At 41.8% G+C, this 26368-nt stretch overlaps 1 protein-coding gene across 4 annotated transcripts in view; it reads left to right on the top strand.

The window, feature by feature from the left end:
* The window catches only part of si:dkeyp-121d4.3 (uncharacterized), a 35601-nt gene extending 13155 nt beyond the window's left edge, over positions 1-22446 (top strand). For 3 of the 4 annotated variants that reach the window (XM_050071652.1, XM_050071649.1, XM_050071650.1), the window contains 9 exons: positions 1149-1352; positions 6460-6720; positions 8445-8549; positions 8642-8779; positions 10621-10728; positions 12053-12090; positions 12348-14832; positions 15179-15290; positions 21270-22446. In XM_050071652.1, coding sequence (XP_049927609.1) covers positions 1149-1352; positions 6460-6720; positions 8445-8549; positions 8642-8779; positions 10621-10728; positions 12053-12090; positions 12348-14832; positions 15179-15290; positions 21270-21868 — 4050 coding nt within the window. In that variant the 3' untranslated portion in view covers positions 21869-22446. Of the gene's footprint in view, positions 1-1148; positions 1353-6459; positions 6721-8444; positions 8550-8641; positions 8780-10620; positions 10729-12052; positions 12091-12347; positions 14833-15178; positions 15291-19910; positions 19974-21269 lie in introns of all 4 variants that reach the window. The other variant, XM_050071651.1, reaches the window with a different exon arrangement.
* The last annotated feature ends 3922 nt before the right edge of the window (positions 22447-26368 follow it).

Below are 26368 nucleotides of genomic sequence, written 5' to 3'. Positions count from 1 at the left end.
TCACTTGTCTCCAAACTTTGTCCGTCTGCCATTGTGCTCGTGACTCAACTATCTCATGCCCAACTCCTCATAAGGACCAGCTCCAGTCCCTGACTGGCTGACCGACCAGTTTCACAATACATGACGCGTTTTCTGCCGTAAAGCAGATTTTTTCCATGAAATTTCGGCACCGGTGGCAGAAGCTTATTGCAAAGGTTGCAAAGCCACTAAGTAACCTATGTAAACGCTGATAGTCTGATTTTACTGTGGACACTACCCTGTGCAACCCACATTATTTTCATCATGATATATTTAAGAAAAGTTGCTGTCTGTTGCCTCTTTTATTTTTTTTATTTTAATTTTTTAAGTTTTGTTTCATTGTAGTTTTTTAATATAGGTTTTTTATTTATTTTAGTTCTAATAGTTCTTAGTGTATTTTAACTCTTAGTTTATTTTAGTTCATTTTTTAGCACTTAAACTTTGTTTTTTATTTTAGCTCTTTTCTCATTATTTGATTTTTGGGTTTATTATAGTAATTTATTTATTTTAGTTCCTAATTTAACGTTTTTACTTATGTAAGTTTTTTTTTTTCATTATTTTAGTTTTTATTAGAGTTGTTTATTTAATCTAGATCTGAAGTTTAATTTTAGTTCTTAGTTGTTGTTTTTTAGTTGAGTTTAAATGATTTTGTTTTAAAGTTAGAGTTAAGTTTGTTTTGTTTCAGGTTTAGTTATTCTATAGGATTAGTTTAGAGATACAGTTTGGAAAAAGAAATTTTGTGTGGTTTGAGGTTTAGTTTAATTCTGCCAAACTTTTAGATTTGTTCAGGTTAAGTGATGACTTAGTGAGGCTCAAGGTTTAATTTAGTTTAGTTGGAGGTTTAGTGTGAGATGAAGAGTAGTTATGAAAGATTACGATTTAGTTTGAGGTGAAGTTCAGTGTCTGATTTCACATTTACAATAAAAACGTATTCATCAACCCTGACCTGTTGAATTAAACTGAAAACTCTGATCAGTCGTTTAATAACTGAATTCACCTAAATGTATGTCCTAAACATTTTTATAGACAAAATCCAGACTCAGTATTTATTTCATCACAGTAATATCATTACGCACATTAAACCAATCATCTGTGCGTGCCGTGTTTGACTGCTTCCTGTCGTCCTGCAGTGGACCCCACTTGGCTTCAAGGTGAGGAACCCTGACACGATGGACGAGATCAGCAAGGAGCGATTCGAAGGCACCGTCCTCAAAGCCGTCTCCAAATATCCACGTAAGGAGATCAAGAAGGAGCCAGAGGCGAACAAGGAGGAGCCAGGAGGAGGAGGAGGAGGAGGAGGAGGAGGAGGAGGAGGACAAATGCTCCCTGGACAGGTACGGAGGAAATACTGCAAAAAAATAAGTTTGTGACTAGTGTTGTTTTTGGCGGCCTGTTTTAATTTTAGTTTTAGTCTAGTCTTTGTGTCAAACTGTCATTTTAGTTTTTATTAGTTTTAGTTACATTCATACTCTTTTTGTCTAGTCAAGTTTCAGTCGACTAAAAGTCTGAGCATTTTAGTCTTATTTTAGTCAGAATAATCCATGACTATTTTCGTCTCATTTTAGTCGACGAAAACTGACGACATTTTAGTCTAGTTTTAGTCAATGAAAATTGCATTTTAGTCTCTTTTTACTAATGCAATTCTATTATACCCAGTCAGTATAGTATAAGTACCTAGTATAGATGAAACCAAAATTTTCTTTTAGTCAAACCCATTTCACAATTCAAACAAGGTTATCTTAATATTATATTATATTGTTACCTTATAGACTCAAGAATACATTTATTCCAGACATGGAAGATGCTCTGATTTGAATTACAACATGTTTATTTTACCAACCAAACATGTTATTAGTACACACACATAAATTTAAATAAAATAAATAAAATAGCATCATGACAATGCCAGAAAAAATTGAATACATTCAACTTTAACATAAATAGAAACAAGGTGCTTGAATGCTCGAGCTACAATAACATAATAAAAAGTGCAAATAAAATGTGTGTGTCTGTGACTTGTATTGCTTGTAAACCGAAGTCAGATTTTGCATCATAAAAACTATTAAAAGAATAACAACAGAAAAGAATAAACAGTACTGAATTATGCCAACTACTGAACCAAATAACCAGCAGTCTCAACAGCTAGCTTCATAAACCATAACCCCCTGGATGTGTTATTGTAAGACTGGTTGTCACACACACACAAAAACAGCTGTCCAGTACACAATACTCTATGGCTATATTTTTGACATTTTCTTTTCACTGGTGCCCAGCACAGATAGAGTATCTCTGTTTGATTTCCATAAAACTCACAACTGTTAAAAGTCTAGCCCTTCAGCTTTCAGCTGTTAACACTGTGTGCTGGCCTAAACTTAATATATTTGTTCAGGAATCAAAAAAATAAAATCTTCACAACCAAATCAGAATCAACAATTTAGGATCAGCATAGTGGGATTTTTTTTGCATAGATATGGGAAAGGTTGCTTATCAAAATGCTCAGTGTGTGTGTGTGTGTGTGTGTGTGTGTGTGTGTGTGTGTACGTGTGTGTGTGTGTACGTGTGTACAGTACATGCATGCTTGTTGCATGTCTGTTCAGGCCAGCCATTAACCACTATTTAGGCCTGTTTATTTTGAGGAAAGCGCTTCTTTCCAAAATGGTCCTAGCCCTGTTCCTGCGGCCACAAGAGAGGTAACCAGTTACACTGAAGAGCCTCTCTGTAAATGCCTGAGAGGCAGGAGGTCCAAGGCCAGAGGTTTCAGTGCTGGAAACACAGTGGAACAACACTGAGTTAACCAATACTCAGTGCCGGATTCCTCAACCTCAGCACTATCCTGGTGGGAAGCAGACAGCCCTTCTTTATATTTTAAAATCTCCTGCTTAATGTTTGTTGTCTTGGCTGTCTTGGGCCTTGATGGACGATTGGCACTGAAGAACTTAAATCNAGAGGCAGGAGGTCCAAGGCCAGAGGTTTCAGTGCTGGAAACACAGTGGAACAACACTGAGTTAACCAATACTCAGTGCCGGATTCCTCAACCTCAGCACTATCCTGGTGGGAAGCAGACAGCCCTTCTTTATATTTTAAAATCTCCTGCTTAATGTTTGTTGTCTTGGCTGTCTTGGGCCTTGATGGACGATTGGCACTGAAGAACTTAAATCTACGCTGTTTTGCGGGGGTTGACTCTGGAGCATCTGTACCCTCATTTTCGACTTGCTTATCATCGATCAACTGCTCTTCTCATACTTGCACTCTTTGTGGCACAAGATGAGCAATGTAGTCCTCTGCCTTTCTGACAAGATTCTGTACTTCGTTGTCATCATTTTCCAGAAGGGTTTCAGCTACACAAGGGTCCACAAAGCATGCTGCTGCAGGAAGTGGTGAGAAGTTGACAGCTGTTATATCAAGAAACACACTAAAACGCCTGTCCATGCTGAACAGCATCTTCTGAGCCAGAGTAGCTGCATCTTTATAGGTTCTCCCATGTGCAAGCGAGAACTCCGACAGATGGTTTTTGAGATCCAGGAGTGCTGGCACAAGGGAAAGTGATTGAGTGTCACTTTCAAGTGACTTAGTGTGCTCCGCAAATGGCAGAAGAAGGTCTCTCAGCATCCCAATCTTCTGCCACTCACTGGGCTGCAGGATGTCCCAGCCATGGACTCAGCCACAGCTATGAGGTGCTCCTTGACTTCAAGACAGCGTGAAATCATAGCAAAGCAGCTTGACCACCTGTTGGGACAGTCTTTGACCAGAACCAGAGCACACTTCTGCAGCAGCCGCTCTGTGGCGACAGATGACTTCCTAAACTTGTTCACCAAGTGCCTCACTTTCTCCAACAGCCTTTGGATTGGGGGTTCCTTCTGGACCATATTCACCACACTGTAGGGTGTGAACCATGCATGGGGTCCACTCTATGGCTCCGTAGTCGTATCTACATGGAAATATATATTTAAAAAAAAGTACATATTTAACCATTTTAACCCTTACATTATTGAACCAAATGAAATAGTTATTTAAATTAAAAATGTTTAACCTTTTAACTTCCTATGAACTTCTTTGTTTTTTTTATGTATATGAAATTAAATCATGACCAGATGCTGAATGAATTAATAGCATAATTTTTAACCTTTTAACTGTCTATGGGATTTTTTTTTTTATTCAGACAAAATATAAATAAATTTTGACCAGTTACATAAATGTTGAATGAGTTAATGGCATAGTTTGATACACAGACTGACCTGCCATCCTCCCCTTCCGGATGCTCATCGTCATCATTGGCAGCGGCGTGCTCCGCCTCTGAGTCCTCTTCAGAAGTTGTGGCAACTTCTGCACGTGTGTGGAACGAAGCCACCATATTGCTGCCATTGTCAGTAATTGTTGTGAGGACTTTCTCTCTGGGGATCCCCCATTCCTCCATTGACTCCTCCACGAGTGTACTAATCGACTCTGTTTTGTGAGGGTGAACCATCTCCTTCAGGTTCAGGAGTTTGTGTTCAGCCATGTTGTCCTCAGAGTTGAAGTAACAGGCACTGACTCCCAGGAAGGATGCTGTAAGCCCCTTTTTAGTCCAAATATCCAACCCTGTAGTTATTCTGCGTGCTGAGGCCAGCTTTTGTTTGATCTTTTCTTGCTCTTCTTTGTACATTTTGTCAATCAAGTTTAAAATTTTATGTCTTTTTGGCACTTTGAACTTTTTGTCCATTTTTGCCATCATGGCGATGAACTCCTCATCTTCGACAATTCGTGCTGGGAGTCCTTCGGGCCTATCCACTGTGCTATCCCCTCCTCTTTGGTATGTTGCTCTGGGGAATTGTCGTTGTACCTCCTTGTGGCAAAGAAATCCTGAGCACTAGTTGGCTTGTCCATCTTCTTGGGCGGGACTTGCTTCACTGATGCTCTTTCTGGAATCTAGCACAGGAATAGATACAATTTCAGGACAGATGCAGCCTCTGGAAAATCTAACTGTTCCAAATATTAAGTAGCATAAATCCTTGCTCTGATTTTTACCTTAATAAATCAACCTCCGAGTGAGTGACTCGACTGTCCGTAAAAGAAAAAAAAAGTCTACATAATCAAAACAGAAGTAGTCATAAACTAAGCAGTAGTTACGGGAGGCATGTGAGTGCAAACACCGTTTGACCCTTTGATTAAATGTATGTGGGTCTAGAATAAGGTATTCAAAGTCATGTTGTTGATGCCAAATTCAGTTCAGTGTGATGGCTATGTGAATGACAAAACTAGCGACAGTGTTTGGCCACCAAGGGATGCTTTATTACACTTATATGGAGTTAGTCAGTCAGGTAGGAACTAAGAACCTCTGTTTAGAATCAGTGGATTCACGTGACTGTTATTGTTGCTAGCACGAGACAGAGGAAGTTTATTTATTAACTAAATTAGCTCCCAGTTAGAGCTAAATATATATTTATGTGTGTTCTTGTGGATACAGAAGAATATAACAGTTCCCACACACTATATTTAGCAGATATTTTGGAGAAACACACTTTACAGTAGGGGTGAGTTTGTGTACAAAAATCTCTAAACGTTNCACACACACACACACACACACACACACACACACACACACACGAGTCATTTTCAGCTCCAGTGGCTAACGTCTAACGTTAAAGCTAATGTTAAAATGTGACACATTAACCACAGCCTCATGAGTTAGCATGAGCTCTCTAAATAGAAAGTGACGTAATAGTAATGTCTTAACTTACCTCGATTTCATTGTGGAATGCCTTGAGATGTCTCTTAAGATTTGTGGTGTTTTTTCCTGTGATTTTGTGGCCGCATTTCTCCCCGTCTTTTTCCACAACACATTCCGTTTTCTTTTCCACTTCAATGTAATGAAAGTGTCTTTTTCCACAACACATTCCGTTTTCTTTTCCACTTCAATGTAATGAAAGTGTGTCCAAAGGTCGCGTCTTTTTTTTCTCCCAAAGACAATCCCCGCCTGCCCGGCCATCGGTCCCTTTCTTTGTCAGACTTAACTATGTTTCTGAAGTTGTTAGCCCACCGCAGCTGCATTTTCCAAATAACGCCGCGAGTGAGGATTGATGAAGTGACGTTGCTTGCGTCTGTGCAGTGCGACACACAGCCGAGGAAACAGAAATACTGCAAAATGATAATAACGTGACTAAACATTATAACGTTATTTTGTCTCGTTTCGTTTTGGTCAACGAAAATGAAGAGAAATTTTAGCAGAGTTTTTATTTTGTAAACCACATTTAGTCTCGTTTTTGTTCGTCAACAATATTGCATTATATATTTAATTATAGTTATCGTCACATGACCACCATTTACGTTGTGTCTCGTCTCGTTTTCGTCACGTGATAAAGGTTCGTTGACGACGATATTTAGTCATACTTTTCGTTGACGAAAGCAACACTATTTGTGACATCATTTATTTCATAAACTAAATCTGTATTTTTTTTCCTGCAGGTTAAAATCAAAGCTGAGAAAATGGATGACGACCAGAAGGAAGAGGAGAAGGACATACCTGAAGGAGACGGAGGACAGGAAGGAAAGAAGGAGCCTGAGGATGAGGAGGTGAAGAAGAACCAGTCGGCTGAAACAGCAGCTGGGAGAAAACCCGACCCAGAGATGGGTCGACTAGTGATGACCATCGACGGTCAACAGAAGCAGCTTCCCTTCGGTCCCAACGACCTGCTGACCACCGCCACCATGCTGGACGGAGACAAGGTCAGAGGACGACTGATCAATTAATTGATTATCAGAGAGGAGATGAGGTGTGACCAAAATTATAAACGATAATTACAGATGGCTGGAGGGCCGAAAACGTTTCTCTACGACATCATGATGTCTGTCAGTGTTGAGGAAAAAATGTGCTCAGCAGTAAAGTTACTGTTAAAGGTCGACACGCACGAGACTTGAGTTCATCCTGATAGATTTTATGATGACAGAGTGAACGTGATATATTCCAGTGAGACATGGCAGCTAGCAGCAGTGCTAATGCTAACACAGGATACACAGTTAGCTCTCCAGGTAAAAGTGATACACACTCAGGTAAATAAGAATAAAAATAAAACATCAGGACAAAAGAGTGAATCTTTAGAATGAAAACATGAAACCGTAGAATAAATAAATCACTAGCATGAAAATAAGAGGTTAGGTTACTTTATTCATACCCGTAGGTAGATTGGTTTTGCAGTGAGTTGACATCCATTCATCCATACATACAGTACAACATTAATAAAACATGAACATGAGAAATGAAACAATAGCATAAAAAAACATCGGCATTAAAAAAAACATTTTGTGTGAAAATCAGAATCAGAATGAAAAAAGAAACATTAGCATCAAAAGCCCCTTTTCCACAACATTTCCAGGAACTTTTGTTTCCAGGAATTAATTTACCTGGGTAGAAGAATTCCTGGAAATCCGAATGGTTTGTGTTTCCACCGCACCTCAAAGTTCCAGAAAATTTGTTCAAATTAGCGTGATGACGTAGATGATTCAGCGTGTGTCCTGTATTTGGCTCCGCCAGCTCATTGGCTGGTTACGTGCTGGTGTAGAGAGTTGGGCTGTTTGTCTCAGCCAGCAGCTCAGGGTAAAGAATTTTAAGATAAGTGTCAAACTAAGTTAGTCTCCAAACAGACAGCTGTCACTTGAGCTCATTAAGAACAATTCACTATCAGCTGAACTAGCGTGCTGTCCTTGTGTCAGACATAACGTTAGTGTCGGTAGATGAGAGACTGTGGGCGGAGCCTATTGAATATCACTGTCTACATGCTGCTGAACGCTGCAAATGTGTGTTCCACCAATCAGCGTTCAGCAGCCCACAGCCCCGCCCCTCAAGAATTCCGGGTAATCTGAAAAGTCCTACCCCCCCGACTAGGTACTTTTTTCAGAGAAAGTTTGGGGTTGAGGGAAAGTTTTTTCTCCTGGGTAATTTCGGTGGAAATGCGCCGAGGTTTTTTAGAATCCTAAAATGATGAAAAATAAATGATGATTGAAATGAGTTCCTGTGAGGGAAAAGGGGCTAAAGCGGTGAAGAAAATGACAACATGAAAAAGAAACGGCTTGAAAAAAGGAACAGTAGTTTAAAAAGAGTTAGCATGAGCAAAGAAATGATAGCATGAACGTAAGCCTTAAAAACATTGGCATAAAAAAATGTTAGCATGAAAAAGTTAGTATGATAAAACGAAACAGTACGTAACAGAAATGTTAGCAACAAAAAAAGTGTTGGCATGTAAAAAAAAAAAAAAGGGCACTGATGGACAAACTTATGTTAGACGAACAGATAAAACTGTTCAGCCACACATGTGCTGTTATTTATATATATATATATATATATGTATTACAGTGTGAACTGCCGCCTTCAGTAGCTGAAATGACCGCCAGTTTCAGGAAACTGCAGTTTGTCTCTATAAAAGTTAAATCTGATCCGTGTCTTTTCTGTGAAGGTGCGTTTCAACATCGCCACGCATCAAGGGACCAAAGAGGAACGAGCGACTTTCGTGGAAATTCTCCCCGACTCCTTCGAAGAGTCCATTGAACAACGCCGACACGTACGTCTTTCACCCAGACCGTCTCTTCACAAACGGTACCCAGCCGAACCCTCTGACGTGTCTTAATGTTTCTGATGTGTTTCTCCAACCAGGGCATCGTCATCGAGTTCGGCGTGGACTCCGGGCTCATCAAGTGCACCCAGAACCCTCAGCTGTACTTCCACATGTCCGAGGTGATCGAGAAGAAGAGACTGGAGCTGAACGAGAAGGTCGAGTTCAGTGTCGTCCCGGTGAGTCCAACTTTTTCCTCCTCCTCATCCTCGTCCTTCAGCTGGGCATTTTTCCGATGGCTGAGGGACTTAATTAGTTTTAGACATTCATAACCAGACCCACCAGGACTCGTGGCTGCGGGTGAGTCAGAACCACCATCAACCACTGATGTGAAGATTTTATTGTTTGTCTCATCACAACATTCGGAGTTTTACCAAATGAAATTTTAATATCAGGTAGGAACTGTGTTCTGAGTTGGTGTTATCCACGTTGAAAGGTTTCAATTGTCTGGAACATAAGTACATAGAGGGTTAACCTCCGAACTTCTGTTTCAGAAGTCTTTAAAAATGTTAGTATGAATTTACTCTGGTCTGGACTTAAAGCCTCGCTGTGACACTGTTTTTTATCATTTACTTAAAGAAAAATCTTTCAAAGTGAACAAACCTTAAACTTTGCCCTGAACAGTTCGAGCTGAGAGTTCGTAGAGTTGGTCTCAGATAGTCTGACGTGCAGTGGTCGAATTGTTAATTGTTAACAAGGGGGATGCAATGTAGCTTTGATTTTTTTGCGTACACACATCATCAAATATGACAGCACAGATGTGCAAACTTAATCAAGATAAAGAAAAATGGCATGACCTATACCTGCTGCCTTTAAAAACACAAATAATGCAGTAGTATTGCAATACAGACAAAAAACATTTTAGAGTATTCATAAGAGTATATTCATAAGAGTAGCTCTGAAATAGCTGTGAAAATTAATCTTAGAGTCACTCTTATCCTATAGACGTTTCCTTAGTCAGTTATAATTTCTCCTAATCTGTGAAGCCTTGGGCTGATCATTGGTGCTGCTGTCAGGTCCCTGTCCTGATACCTGCCTGGTTTCTCCCTGTCCCTCTTCTATCTGTTGCAATAATATAGATAATAAATGTGCACAGCAAAATTTAGAAATAAAATTAGGAATAATAGTGGTGACATAGCTGTGGAAATTAACCTTAAAGTCACTTTTATGCTATAGATATTTTCTCTCAGCCAGTTATAATCTCTCCTCTCCTGTGAGGACCCTGCATGATCGTCCTTGCTGGCCTCTGGTCCACTGTCTCCTCCCTGACCCTGCTCTTTATATTGTGGCAATAAAGATTAAACAAATATGTGCAAAGCAACAGTGAGCACAAGTTCTTATTAAGGAGGAGTGGGTTTATTCCTTGCATGAAACTAGCTAGCAAGGTATTTAACATAGGTAACAATAACATTAGTGTTCTTGTTAACTAGCTTAACTTGATATATTGGCATCTATTAATTAGTCATCACTTAGCTAACATTATCTACATGCAACAGCATCACTCAGCTTACACGGTTTGTTTGGAAGAAACTCTGCAAGGTTTTTTGCTTCTTGCTGGCTGGTTTGCTGAACATAGTTAACACTCATCAGCACTGCCCAGCAGCACACGTCTTGTCTGTGTGGATTGACTCTGATCACAACAGGACGGCGTGTGTACGCGCCTTCTCATGGTGCGTTTAAAGACGGCTTGGAAAAACACGGTACCACATGTTAAAAACGAATTGGACGGTGGTAACGGCTGTAAAAAGTGCGGGGGACGGAGGGTACAGATACGGGAAGTGCGGGGGACATGTCCCCTGCGTCTCCCCCTCAAATTACGTCCGTGCCTGCACACACAGATTCTAGATTAACAAGGGGGATGCTTTTTGGTCAATTTTCTAACAAAGGGGCTGGCATCCCCCCTCATCCCCCCTCAATTCGACCACTGCTGACGTGTCAAATCGAACACTCTTGAGGTTAAATACTGGTCATGGTCACGGCGTCCTGGTTTGAAAAATGTGTCTGTCATTGTTTCTCCAAGCATGAGACGGCAGAGGGCGGGAACCAGGCCATCAGGATAAAACGTTTCACAGAGAGCGTTTTCTTCCCTGTTCGGAAGTTGGGAGGAGTCGGTGCAACCAAAGGGAAGGTGAGGAGGGCTGTAGTTATATTTATAGTTATGATGCGAGACAGAATGAAGAGCTAACTCATCTGTGTTGATTCAGTTATTTAGTCGACTTTAAACTCTTTCAATAGTATAGAAGTTGTATTCGGTTATTTTCACATGTGTGTTAAAAATGTGCCCAACATTACCTTTGAAATAAATTCAGTGAGGTTTAATAAATATTAAAGAATGATTTCACGGTCTCATGTAAAACTGTACATTGATTTTATATTTTAATTTACCAGTTCTCTGTGAATTTAAAGGAATACTTCAACCACAAAATGAATATCAGTTACTCACCTCGGGTTAAGCAGGGTTTTTACTTGTGCAGCAGACCCTACACCGCTGTGAGCATTAATACCTGTGCAGTGGTGTGCCTGTGTCACTCTGCAGTTACACCTCCAAAACACTAGTGGGCAGCGGAGGGTTCTGTGAAGTGCCGTAAAGTTTAGTTGATTCAAAATACACAAACACATAAACACATATTAAAGAAACACACATTGAACACACATTAAACATGGTTTATTAGAGACAGTTTCAAACACAAATCAGCTTCACTATAACTCACAGCATTTTGTCTCACAAGCCCTTTTTAGACAGGAGTTGTGCAAATTTGCAGGAAAGCCCAATCAGTCTTTTTTCAGCGTTGGCAGTATAAAAACAAAATCGGGGAGTGCAGCAAAATGTCGCCTACCTACTTTTGTTTATACAGAATGTGCCTTTTTCGGGGCAATGGGGGGCTTGTGTTTGTGTTTCCCTCTTGCTACTAGCTGCTCGCTAATTCCTGCTATCAGCTGTTTCCTGTTTATCCACCGCCAGTGGCTCGCACGTGCGGCGTCATCTCATCAACAGCTCCTCCCACAAGTCATCAACAGCCCCTCCCGTGGTGGAAGGCCGCCTCGGTCTGTTTACACTTGAAGGGTTCCACCAATATGTCTACCCTACGAAGCGGAAAATTGGGCACCTTGGATCAACTCGCCAATCCGGCTCTGTGTGTCTGAATGCTCGCAGCTTGCCGGCAAAACGGCCCACATTCGCTGAAAATCTGGCAGTGTAAAAGGGGCTAGAGACAAACACTTGTCTTTATCTGGAGACATTTTCCCAACAAATACAACATGCTAATGTTTTTAGCACAACCCTATGGCATTTTACACTGTATAAATTAGCCTAGTGGCCAGTGGACTTTTCCGATACTCAAATGAAGCCAGTGACATTTTGTGGGTGAAGTATTCTAACAAATTTTAAGGCACTGTTGTCACAGTATGTTGGCAGAGATCTTTTTCTAATGTCAGACTCTTATCATTGTCAGATGACCATCAAGCTGGCAAAAGCTTCAGAAGACACTGAGTGAGTAAAGAGTAGTTTTTTTTTTAAGTTGGAACATGATCAGGTATGCAGTAAAGAAAGACATGGATTGTCTAATATGTTTCCAGAGAGATGTTATGTAATTCAAATGTTTACCTATAATATGTAAATATAGACCTAAGTTACATTAATAACATAATGAGGTATTGGTGTACAGGATGTGTAGAAGAACAGATTGTGTAAAATTGTTCTATTGAGCCCGTCATGTCTGATGTGTCTTTTTCCCTCTGACATTTCAGGAAATTAAAACCCGAGACAGACAAGCTGAAGGCGGTGGTGAAAAATCTTAGAGCGCAGGACAGTAAGACCAGCGTCAGCAGAAGGGACTACTGTGCCAGTCGCCGTAGATATGGCAGGAGCAGAAGTAGGAGCAGGAGCAGAAGTAGGAGCAAAAGTAGGAGTAGGGCCAGAAGTAGGAGTAAAAGTAGGAGCAGGAGTCCGCCAAGAGATCAGTTTGGACGTGTACCCAAAAAGAGACGCAGTCCCAGCATTGACCATGACCGTAAAAGCAGCAGGTTCAGGCGAAGCCAAAGCCAAGAGAGGCTGAGGAAGCCCACCAAAAGCCGGACTAAGAGCCGCAGCAGGAGTCGCAGCCGCAGCAAGAGCTCCAGCAGGAGTCGCAGCAAGAGCCGCAGCAGGAGCAGGGAGAGGAGCAGGGAGAGGACCAAGGACAGGACCAAGGACATCAAGAGGAGGAGCAAAATCAGCAGAGACCGCGAAGAAAGTCACAAGAGGAGGAGGGAGTTAAGCCCTCCTCTCAGACGTGGTGGAGTTGTCGACGACGAGCTTGCAAGGAAGAAGCGGGAGCTGGAGGAGCTGAACGACATGATTGCCTACAAGAAGTCACTGGTGGACCCTGGACAGAGAACATGCATAGACTATGACCACGGCAGGATCACTGTCCCACTCACTGAGTACAAACCAGTCCGGTCCATCCTGAAGAAACGACCAGATGTACCTGATTACCACCATCGCCCTCAGCCCTATGACGATGCATATTATGACCGGCCATACAGTCCTTACCAAGATCGACGCTACAGTGACCATTACAGTGATCCGTATGCCAGTCGTTCCTACCCTGATCGCCCGTATGGGGAGCGTCCCTACAGTGACCGCCCTTATGAAAGTCGTCTCTATGGTGAACCTTCCTATAGTGGCCCTCCGTCTGCCAGCCAACGTTACACTGATCGCTACGATGTTTATGATGAACCCTATGACGATCGCTACTATGATCCAGCTTATGCGGACCGACCTTATGATGATCCGTATCGCTCTGTCAGACGGAGCCAATCTCCAGAACCCCATGGTCCCTCACCTTCGTCCCAGCCCGGCCAAGTTCCTGCTGCTTCCATCCAACCTTCGTTGATGCATACTGCTGCCACTTCATCTCCCCAGCCCCATTTCAGACCTCCCTCTCCCACAGAACCTCCTCCTAGAAGTCCATCTCCCAAACTGAAGACCACAATACCACACCAGGCACCTCCAACTGTGAAACCACCCCTCGATCGCTTCCTTGACATGCTTAATAAAAAGGTGGATGCTGAGAAGGAAGCAGAACCTGTTCTTGTGAATGATGACCTTCTGCCTCATGAGCGGGCACTTCAGGATGGTAGGGGTTTCTCTCGGATTGTGGGACTGGCTCAAGAGCAGCCCAGCAGCAGTCTTGCTCTGGAAGCGATAAAGACAGAGCTAAGCCCTAAAAGATCCTCAGTAGAAAGATCAGTAGAGGAACCAAAGGTCAAGACAGAACCCTATGACAAGATTCAAAGTCTGCTCCGTACAATTGGCCTGAAGCTGAGTACAGGAGATATGTCCAAACTGGCCAGCAGAGCCCAAGAGAAAATCTACAGCCCAAAGTCCTCATCCATAGAAAGGGAGATGTTGTCATCCCCAAGGGAGGAACGGCGGACAAGTAGAACTGGTTCTGTTGAATCAGATCACATCCATTCCCCCTCCCCTGCCAGGTCCTCCAGTTTAGAGCCACTCAGCAGATCTAAAGCTGTCTCAGAGTATGAAGGATTTCTGGACCAGCAGGAGTTGGAGGCACTCAAGAAGGCACAACAGCTGCAGAGTCTCACCAAGACAATGGGGAGCACACCCTCCACCACTCCTCCTCCGAAACCTCCTCCTGGGCCTCCGCCTACCCACTACCAACATCCATCCCCACCAGTGAACTGGCCCCTTGGAGGCACTACCCAGATTCCTCCAGAACAGGGCTCCAGCATGTGTGCACCAGCTCCTCCTGCAGCTGGTCAGCCACCACGAGTTGGACTTCCTGCAGGACCTCCCCCTGGACCTCCTCCACGGCGTCCTGGACAGCCTCCAGGACCTCCTCCTGGGCCTCCACCCCGGCGCCCTCCCGGACAACCTCCTTTTGCTCCACCCTCCAGCCATACAGCCTTTTCTTTCGCTGGCCAGCCTCCTGCAGCTCCACCCCTTAACTCTTCCAGTCCTTTGCAGCCTTTAACCACTGCTGCCGGAGTATCACCACCATCATCGACACCTGCATCATCAAGTCCCTCAAATGATAATGAATCAACCATCTCTACGACAGTGGCCAGGTGCCTGAAGGTCATAGAGACAGTGAAATCTCTGGCTGTACAGCCACCAGCCAAACCGGTCAAATCAGTTCAGTTCAGTTTACCCACTGTCTCTCCACCAGCCTCCAGTCATCAGACCTCAGTGGAGACAGAGGAGGACATAAAGATCAAGCAGAAGGAAAAGGTATGGTACTACTGTAGTGACATCTTTTACTAAAGTACAAGAAAACAAGTACTCAAGAAGTAAACGTAAGAGAACTCACTGGGAAGAGTTTTGTTGGACTGATAAGAACGGTGTGATTTTTGACACAAATTGAAAGGGGCACTTTAAAGCTGCTGAAGTACAGTTCCCACAAAGTATTTTTTGTCTTTGGAGAATGTGGTGAAGAATTTGTATCTGCGGTCAGTCATCAAAGTTGTTTAGTTTTCTCATGCGCATGTATTCCCAGGTAGTCTTGACATACAGTACCGAAAGACCGTTATGTTCAGCTGTGTAGGATAAAGCTTTTGTATGTGTGTTTGTGTTGCAGCTGGATTTGTACAACCAGAGGGTTTTGGAAAAGAGGGAGCAGCAATACAAAGATTGGCTAGCTCGCAGGAAACAGAGTGGAGAGTGGAAGGATGTCCCACCAAACCCCCCAGGTATCAGATCTTATTCAGTTACATACATACAATATAACGACCAACCTTTGAATTACAGGATTATGTGATGTAAGCACCGATCAGCCGAAACATTAAAACCACAGATGAAGTGAATTACATTGATCGTTTCATTACAATCCGATGTTCCTCTGGGAAACTGTTGGTCCTGGCATTCATTTGGATTCCACTTGACATACTTCACCCACCCAAACACTATTGCAGACCAAGTACCATCACTCGTGGCAGCGGCACTTCGATGGCAGTGGCCCCCTCAGAGCAACACCATGAAAATCTGCTCAAGAATCACCCAAGGAACGGGACAGACCTCGCCTTCAAATTCTCCAGATCCCAATCAGACCAAGCATTCATGGGATGTGCTGGGACCCCAGAGGTACTGCTGATCCCGAGTCAGGCCTCCTTGGATCAAACATGGCTCTGGCCTGTTAAAGCATAGGCAGAGGAACTCTGGGGATGTTCTGCTTTGTCTGGCACCAGGGTGTTGGCGGCCAATCCTTTGAGTCCTGTGGGTTGTTAGGTGGCATCATGGCACATCCCATGGATGTTGGATCAGATTGGGATCTGGGGAATTGGAGGTCAGGGGGATGCCTTGAGCTCTTTGTTATATTCCTCGTGCCATTCCTGTGCAGTTTTCACAGTATGGCATGGTACACTTCACTACTTCACTTCACCTGTCAGAGGTTTTAACGTTTTGACTGATCGGTGTAAGGTTATGTTCTTGGCGTGCTCGACATTAAGTAACAGCTGCATGCTATTTATGGTCCCTTTAGGGCTAAAGATGAACACGCTGTTTTCTTCTGTGATTAGACAGGTATTTTGAGCAAGTTAAAATAGATTTCTACCTCTCAGATGTGGTTACTCAGTTATTTGAGTAACCACATCTCTGGAGATACCGTAGAAATGTTAAGAAGCTAACATGATCGAAGTATCACCGAGCTCTGTTTGGATCTAACTATGATTAAGAAGGCCTAATTACCCCGTTAGGCCTTGTGGTAGACACCAGTCTAGTGCGGTTTCTGCCTCTCAGTTGAGGTGGTCTTGCAGTCTCACCGTCGATTCCCACAAGGTAGGAAGTGCTTTAGAATTCAGCACAGGATTTCACTCAACGGCCGAAGCTACACTAATGTCTCGTGGATTATTATAATGTATCTTTTTTTATTCACTCTGTGATAGAGATCAACAGTTAAAGCAAGAAGGTTTGTCCTGGACATGGCCTTTCTTGTGCTCTCCCAGGTCAACAAACGTGTGGTTGCATTATTAAGGAGCTGCAGTCAGCTACAGCAGAACTTCTGACGTAGTAACAGAGCTCCCGCACATAGATACCGCTACACCTCGACATGGAGCCATAAAACAGTCTTGAGGTTACCTAGCCTTAACGTGCATTGCAGTGCTACAAACCTCTGTCATTCATCTGCTGCGCTCGTTAGCCGAGCCTAGTGGCTCGCCCCAGCGATCAAGAAAAGAAGCCAACTGCTGTCTCAACTCCACAAAGTAACATCTTTTTCCTCTTCATATGGTGACACCATTGGTATCTAGATCATGAAGGGTTCAGATAGACGTGTATTTAGTAAGGTAAAATACTGTTTGAAATTTCTAGATGCCAGTGCCGATGCAATATGAGTTTTAGTCCTGACACCGACACTGTATTTTCTGATACTTGGTTAAGGTTTAAGTAAACTAAACTATGAAATTGATCAAAGGTACCTGACAGTTTTCAGTACTTTATAGGAACATTTTGGGCATTAATAAAAAATGTTGAAGGTATGACACCCAGTCCTGGTAGTTAGCTAGACATGTAATTACTCTACTACTTTTCAAGCAAGGTAGTTTCAGTAGGTTTGGGTATTCCGTTTCCAGAGTAATTACTGTTACACTCATTGGTCAGCGGTTACCCACTTCTACAGAGTCTGAGCCAGGTCACAGTAAAGCTGTTAAGGGTAAGTCAAGTCAGCAGTGTAGCTGTGATTTCAGGATATCCAGAAATGTGACATTTTAACAGAAGATCCAGAAGACTCCTCGTCATCGTGGCCATGAAAAGTAAAGCCTTTCTGATTCCTTTGCAGTGACAGAAGTTAGTGTTGTACACGTTTGGATATCCATTATCAAGACTACGATTCTACTCTGTTGGTATTTGTTAGCAGTGTTGTAGTCCAGTCACCAAACCTCGAGTCCAAGTTGAGTTTTAGCCTTCAGTTTGAGCCCAAGTCCATGTCACCGAGTTGATTAATGCAAGGCCAGATTAGAGTCGTCAGAATAATGTTGAGCGGCGGAGTCATGACCGAGTCCCTGAGGTAAGGATGGCATGTCTGAAGACATTTCCACATCACTGAAGACATTTTGGAACTGTAGACAGGTTTCTTATTTTTATCCGGCAGATCAAGTCAGCAATCACTGGTGATGTAGCTTCCAATCTATGACACTAACGTTAGCTCAGGAAGCTAACGTCGAATGCTTTCAACCTCATGTTTCGGTCATTGGTCAGATATCTTTAACTTTGACAAAATCATTAACACAGTAAGTGGTAAACTTTGTATCTGCAACCAGTAAATACTACTTTTGAAAGATATGGTCAATATGAAGAATATGATGAGTGACGTTACCGTAGCATCATGTCCAAGCTAATTTTGTTAAAGTCTAGCTAAAGTATATCACAGACATATCAACCTATATTACCCTCTCAACATTAGAACTGTAAACTGGGACCTTTGTATCCTGAGCTGTGAACTAGCTTGTCCTTTTAGTCTGAAGCTGATGTTAGCTCAGGAAGCAAAGTTGAGAGCTTTCATCGCCATGTACGGGGCGTCGGTCAGATATTGTTAACTTTGATAATATTGATAACACAGTAAGTGATCAACCCTGTGTCTACAACCAGTAAATGGTCATTACTAAGAATATGTGACGTTACTGTAGCATCGTGTCCAAGCTCATTTTGGTAAAGTTTAGCCAAAGTCTATCCCACATGTATCAAACCTAATTACCTTCTAAACGCTGTAACTGTAAATTAGGACCTTTTGTATCCTGAGCTTTGAACTAGCTTGTCCTTGCAGTCTGAAGTTAACATTAGCTCAGGAAGCAAGCAAGAGCTTTCACCCTCATGTCCAGGTCGTTGGTCAGATATCGTTAACTTTGACATTGACATTATACAGTAAGTGATCAAATCAATACCTACACCTACTTTGAATGATATGGTCAACATTAACAACATGTTGAGTGACGTTATGTAGCATCGTGTCCAAACTAATTTTGTCCAAAATTGTATAAGTGTATCTCAGATATTTCCCATATGTATCAAACTAAATGACCTTCTAAACGTAATAACTGTAAATTGGGACCTTTTGGATTCTGATCTGTGAACTAGCTTGTCGTTTCAGTTTGAAGCTAATGTTAGCTCAGAAAGCTAACATAGAGAGATTTTACCACAGGGGTCAAATATTTAATGTCATGGTAGCTATTCCATCGTGGGCATATGCTTTAAGTAATATTACGAAGAATCTCGTCCAAGCTAAATAGGTTTACTTTACAATAAAGTTAGCATATCACATGAGTATTTTAAGCATATTAATTTTTTGGATTCTGGGCTGTGAATTCCCTTTTCTTTTCAGTTTGTGAAAGAAAGAACGACCTACGCTAGCTCAGGAAGCTAACGTTGTAGGTTTAACATCATTTAGGTGTCAGATGGATATCGTTAGCTTTGGCAGTTTGAGGCACGACTCACTGTAGTCTGTCATCGGTATGGTAAGTAACTCTGTAACTCTAAGTGACTGTGGCGCCACTTTTACATGTAGTGGTGATTATTCTTAACCAAAATCTATAAAGTAATTTGCAGCCTCCACAGGCCAAATTTTTCCACGTTTTAATAAGTTAATTTAACAAGTGTAACGCGTACGTATTTTTAACTACAGTACCTGTAAATGGGACCCTTGAAATTACGCGCTTTTAACTAACCTGTCATTTCAGTTTGAGAGCTAATGTTAGCTCAGGGAGCTAACATAGAGAGCCTATAGCATTGTATCATTATTGTTATCTTTAGTAGTTCGTTATTTACGTTTAAGTTTTGAGTCAATGACTCAGGTACTCAGATTAGATTTGAATGTGAGACCACGATTCAGGAGGTTCTTTGCTAGGTCATTGTTCGTGTTCATAACATGTTTCGATGGTTTATAATTCAGAATATGATGCTAACAGGTATTAGAGGTATCGTTGGGCTCAAGGATGTCACCCAGATTATGTTTTTAGTCAATTTTTTGCTTTTGTTTCAGTCTGAATCACCACAAACTCCGACTGTCGTGTCTCAGTCGGTGTTTGAACTCAGTTCCATCATCCAAACGTCAGTAGGCCATCCGTCATTCCTCTCACTTCTGTGCATTTAAATCCGCCGTGATCACACAGCGAGTCTCATCTTTGCTTTTACATGTGCTGCTCAGGTAACTCCTGCTTACATGTCACGATCCTGTGGCCGTCACAGGACAAACAGCCAGACTACCAGTTTAGATCAGACTGAGGTGGAGACAAGGGTGTCCAGTATGGAGTCAGCGAACAGAAATGGAAAATGATAAATGACCAAAAAAAAGGTGTAAGATGATTTTTTTTAAAATGTTACAGATAGATGGGCCATTTAATCAACTTTTCAACCACCCATCAGTCCATCACCAGCCTCCCAATGCAGTGAGTCTTTACAATTTGATAATTATTACCAACATTATCATTTATAAATCAGTGATATACAACATTTGAAATCTAACAGACTTCTTTCAACCCAAAATACATTCATAGTTAAGTCTGTTTTTACTGGAGACATCACAGAATGGTTTTCATTTAAGATTTAATTCCATTTCCTTTCTCTAAATGAAATACTGGATTTTGGATGAAATTCAGACCGTCAGAAGAAAAGTTTTGGAGTAAGACGTTTTTTAGTATGAAAGTATTATAGTGGAATATGAAGTTTTTAATGATAAGATCAAATGGGTTTTTTAGTAGGCAGTTTTGTTGCATGTTATATTTCACATAGTCAGCTTTGACAAATGGTTGTTGTACGTGAACTCAGCAGTTAGCTAGGGACGCCATATAAACCCTCAGATAAAAGTTGTTCACTGTGAGGGTAAGTGTTTTATTTTGAAGAGACTCAGAGGAGCTTGAAATGGAAAAGAAAAGTTAAACATTGCAGAATGGCAATATTTGTTGTCTTGACGTGAAGGTAGGTGATCGTTTTGGTCTTTTGATTATACTAATTGATCATGCTGAGATTTTTTTTTCCCTTCTACAAACAGCACATAACTGTCTAAAATGACTCATTACTAAAGTCACAACAATAAAAACTGCAGATACATTTACCGCAGACATTTGTCTGTTGATCAGTAGATTAGTCTTCCTCCTCTTTAGATTAGTACATTTTGGGTTTTCGCTACATGAGAAAGTTTAAACTGTAAAGAATAAAATTGATTATTATCTGATCCAGTTACTTGAGTCAGTGAAATGATGATTGATGTGTTGAGCTAGAAGCTTTATTCAAGACGATGTTGCTTCTGATTTTATGAAGTGATACAGCACAAAATCAGCATACAGGTATTTGATAGAAACAGCTCCCAACAGGTTGATTATGTAGTATGGAGTTATTGGATCATATAGGGAGATTTTACCGGTAAAAGTCTGCGGCTGGTTTCACAAAGATCAGCTTGCTTTGGCCCAACAGTGAGACCTCGTAGTGCAGTGGACGTCTGTCCTTTTTCCTCCGGTTTCTTCAATTTTTTGCCTTCAGTGGATGTCCTGAAAGAACATTTTTAATATTTGTTCAGTTGTTTTTTGACATTGAAAACAAATTCTGTGACCAGTTTAGCAGATCTCTGTGAAACCAGCCTGAGAATTAACGTACAGTCCTTCAGTGCGAGAGACAGTTTGGGATCAGCTGGTGCAAAAACATTTTACAGCTTTGTAACTTAGAAATGTAATCTGTTACATTTCCAGGCACGCCCGTCACCAGCGAGCCCAAGAACGTTTGGATCTGTGGTCATTCGCTGGTGTACTGGGCCGAGTCACGGGCCAAGTCTCCGGAGGTAGGTATGCAGCTGGGCATGGACCCCAGCAAGGTGGCCATCTGGTGGAAGGGCACCCAGGGCATGACGTGGTCCCAGCTGCTGCCCCAGCTCCACCAGCTGAAGGTCACCTGGCCCAACCCAGACGTCCTCATCATCCACCTGGGTGGCAACGACCTGAGCACCGACAGCCCTACCGACCTGCTGGCCTCCGTCAAGAAGGACCTGACGTCCATGAGAAGCATCTTCCCGCAGTGCGTCCTTGTGTGGTCCAACATCCTCCCTCGGAGGGTGTGGCGCCACTCGCCTGACAATCACGAAGTCGATCTGGTCCGGACCACAGTGAATCGCAGGATTCAGAACATCATCTCAGAACTGGGCGGCACCTCGCTGACCCATGACAACATTAGGTGCGGCGCAAACACGGGCTTGTATCGGGCTGATGGCGTCCATCTGTCCCCCAAAGGCATCGATGTTTTCAACCTGAACCTGCAGGACTTTCTGGAGAAGTGGGAGGCGGAGTGGAACTAGAGAAAAGCAAAGAGGCGTAAGAGTTATTTTCTGTTTTTATGTCGTCTCTTTTATTTCTGATGCTAGCTAGGCAGTTGCATTGATTCAAACAACTACAACTTCATTCAAGTTCATTAATCTCCATGTTTAAAGGATCCAGTTCTGTTTGTAGTTTTATCAGAACATGTAGGAACTTCAGTCGCAGCTGTTACACATGAAAAACATGTTCGTCTCTCATGAAACAATAAAGTCGATAAACACTGTCGGATCTCACTCTGTTCATCTTCTTAATGAACGCAGTGTCCGTTAATGTTACACAACATCTTTAGCAACACAGTTCAGACTGAAGGTAAATGTGATTTACAACATTTTATCATTCATCATGTCATTTTGGTTTTTGGTGGAAAATAAAAAATGATTTATTAAAGTTTTTTTTTATGTTTTTAGTAAGTGCTGAATGATGCGACTTAGAATTTCTGTGAAATCCAAATTTTGCTAAAATTGAGGCGTCATATCAGCCTTGTTGTTAAATACATTATCAGAATACAGTTAAACTAATGAAGTAAATACTAAAATAAAGCTCGTCATGTGCCATACATAATTCATGTTTGTCTTTTTCAGACTTCTCTAAAGAGAAATTAAAAATGTTTTTTGTGAAGTTGTTATTTTGGAGTGTTCAGCTACTTTATACATGAAATATATATTGTTTTAATCATAGTGCAGCCATACTGTCATTTTAAAAGCTTACGTTTTCTCTAAAATGATTTTTATTCACTACAGAATATATTTTACAAATTATATCTGATTGGCATGTTCGCATTAATTTAACATTCACTATAAAAATAAGCATAGTTTATTTTTTGGTAAAAACAACTTAACTGGAAAGAGACAATGCTCAAAAACTTAAAAGCTGCCAAGTCAATTTTTATTTATATACAAGATTCAAGATGAAGATGAACTTTATTGTCCCGCAAAGTGGGAGATTTGTCTTCACCCAAACTGTAGCCGTAAAAATACAACATACAACACAGTACAAAAGTCAACAATATAAACAAAACAAAGGGAAAAGAAGTTGAATAAATAACATCAGGTGCCAAAAATACCTGTAAAACACAAATCATTGAATCATAATTCAGTTCCTGTTCTGGTTCTGGTTCTGGTTGCTGTTTCTGCCATTATTAGATAAAACGAGCTGAAGAGACGTGCAGCTTCTGCTCTCCGGCAGTAAAAATACTCCACTGTCAGTTTATGTGTCTCTAACAAGTGTCTAAACGAGACCTCAGAATGTCGTCACGGCGAACACGACTTTACAACCTGCTGTGGTGGTGACGTGATGTGACCGTGGTGTAGTTTGTTTACAGCCTAACGTTAGCTTTTGTACTTCTTCTGATTGAATTAATTCTTCAATAATCATAAAGTTCCTCAGTGAAGATTATCTGACTGAACAAAACCTGAAGGATCAGAAACATTTGTTTATTTGCTTATTTTCTGCAAGACTCCAGAATCCAATTTAAAAAAAATCTTGTTGGCTTTTTGATGAGGGAACCAGGGCGATGCTAACGTCAAGGTGATATCGCCGTATTTAACTTATTGTGTTGAGGTTTGGGGAAACGCCTACAAAACCACCCTACAACCATTCTCCATACTGCAGCAAAGAGCCGCAAGAATCTAACACTGTTGGATATGGGGAACACACTGATAACCTGTTTATGAAGTTAAATGTATGGATCTGGTGGATTTTAAAACTGCTCAAGTCAAAGCAATAAATAACTTATCTATCAGTTTGTGGAAGGCAGTGGGTGGAGAAATCAATCAGAGTAAAGACATCAGACAGTTTAAAAAGAGCTACAAAGAAGATCTTCACAAAGGAAATGATTACAGAGAATGTAAAGCTCACTCAGGGTCAGACTGTTGTCACTATTCGCACGCACACTAGTGTCATCTATACTCTGAGTACGTTCTGGCTGTAGATGACTGAGAGGGGACGCTAGAGGGCGCCAGGTGCTTTTCTTTTTTGCAGTGTAGTTTTTCTAAGTCACAAAGAAGACGTTGCTCAGAAGGATCATGTTTTGGGAAACTCAGCCCAAAACATTTCCTAACTGTATTGGCTCATAGCTACAGCGCCTAAGAGACAGTGGATGGAGTTTAACCAAGGGACTGTTAGACTACAACTTGACAAAACTATTGAACGGTATAGAAAACATGCAACATGTCTTCTACAGTGGAGTCACTCGCTGTCAGGCAGCTAAACGTTTTACAACTACGGTACTTGGATACAAATAGAGAAAACATTTGTAGAGCTACAGGATGATGTCGAGTCTGTCGCCCACCGCAGACATTGTCTGTCCACAACAAAAGCTTCCTCGGGATAACAATGGATATCACGTCACTGGATATCACGTTACTGGGACTAAAGATCTACAGAAGCGCTACGGCTTAATGTAACGTTACAGCACTGTGGTGAGGCCAGCAGGTCGACAGTGACTTGGTGAGAGACTTGTTTCATTAAGATGCTCTGGTAAGAATTGTTCATATACCTCTGTCTGACTTGACTATCGTTTATTGTTCAGGGTTAAAATGTTTTAGTGAAAGGGAACTTCAGTTTGTGAAGGAATACTGCATGCTGCACGCCGTTTTAAAACCTGGCCAAAAATAACGGGGTAACGGTAACTGAGTTACTGAATTTAAAAACTAACGCGTTACTGTAATGCGTTACTAATAATGCGTACAACAATGCCTACAACATGACCTCCAGCAGGCGACTGGTGTGCATGTTTCTGACCACACTGTCAGAAACAGACTCCATGAGGGTGGCATGAGGGCCCCACGTCCTCTAGTGGGACCTGTGCTCACAGCCCAGCACCGTGCAGCTCCATCATTCACCAGAGAACATCAGAACTGGCAGGTCCACCATTGGCGCCCCGTTCTCTTCACAGATGAGAGCAGGTTCACACTGAGCACATGTGACAGGCGTGAAAGAGTCTGTAGACGCTGTGGTGAACGTTAACAATTTCAATCAATCAATCAATCAATCAATTTTATTTATAAAGCCCAATATCACAAATCACAATTTGCCTCACAGGGCTTTACAGCATACGACATCCCTCTGTCCTTATGACCCTCACAGCTGATCAGGAAAAACTCCCCAAAAAACCCTTTAACGGGGGAAAAAAACAGTAGAAACCTCAGGAAGAGCAACTGAGGAGGGATCCCTCTTCCAGGACGAACAGACGTGCAATAGATGTCGTACAGAACAGATCAGCATAATAAATTAACAGTAATCCGTATGACACAATGAGACAGAGAGAGAGACATGCTACCTGTGACATCATCCAGCATGACGATGTGATCTGATCTCATCAGATGTGTGATTTAAGTGTTCCCTTAATTTTTCTGAACAGTGTGTTTCTGTCACAGTTTGATCAGTGATGGATTAGTATAGTTTTAGATCGGGGTGGGATATGACAAGCAAAATACTTCTTTTTATTTATATTTATCATTGTAAGTCTTTTAATGATTTCTCATTTGTCTCTGTTTTGTAGGTTTTTTTACTTTAATATGTTCTATTTAATTTATTATTATTTATTTTTTTAATTTTTAAATGTTTGAAACAAATCAAAATCAAATCAAAAATCAAAGGTTGACCTAAAGAAAATGTCCCTGCATCATTTCATCACTCCGTTGTTTTAGTGGTGTTACAGTTGGTGGAGACAACATAAAGACCCGTTAAGGACTCGAAACCCAAAGTTAAAGACTGGGGACCTGCAGAATAGTGACTCGGTTCCTCCTCTGGCCTTCAGAAAGAAGCTGACAGGAGACGACGTGCCTCAAAGACCCAGCTGGACAGGAAGTGTGGGCAGTTTATTGGTTTGTGTCTTTGAGGACACCAGGAAAGTGTCAGGCTGTTGACGGAGAACTTTCCTGACACTTGCTGAAAACACAGAATCCGTCCATCTGGTTTAATATATATAAAAACAGTTTTACAGCCGAACTCTGCGGTCACGTCACTCCACTGAAGTTACTGAGCTGTGTTGTACCTGTCGGAGCCGACCAGGTGAGTGTTTGTTGTCTCTGCAGGTTCCAGCTCAGGTGAGGGTCAGGACGACTCAGCAGGTGAACTGAACAATGACTGTCCACAGAAATGTAGAGAACATGACCCTCTGTCCGTCTGATCTGGTTGCCTTCGACAGGAAACTTTATCCAAAGAGCCTCCGGACTCACCTGGAGACAAACTCCTCCAAACACAAACGTCCTCGTCACCTGTTCACCCTGTGTGGTGTCTTTATGTGCTGTATAATATGTATATTTGTTATCACCAGAGTTGTAGTTCAGTCCTGCAGGAAGTCATTGAAACTCTGCACAGTAACAGATTTCTGACCCCCGCCAACGTCCCAGACTGTCTCCAGATTCCGACCTCAGCTCTGCGGTCAATTAATTCAGGAATAGCACGTGTACTAACAGGAACTAAGAAACGAGATCATATTTCTCCTGTTTTAGCTTCTCTGCACTGGCTCCCTGTAA

The sequence above is a fragment of the Epinephelus moara genome, chromosome 19, assembly GCF_006386435.1.
Source record: "Epinephelus moara isolate mb chromosome 19, YSFRI_EMoa_1.0, whole genome shotgun sequence".
Classification (NCBI taxonomy): Eukaryota; Metazoa; Chordata; class Actinopteri; order Perciformes; family Serranidae; genus Epinephelus; species Epinephelus moara.
The sequence above is the reverse complement of the archived record's forward strand: the minus strand, read 5'-3'. Positions and strand labels throughout refer to the sequence as shown.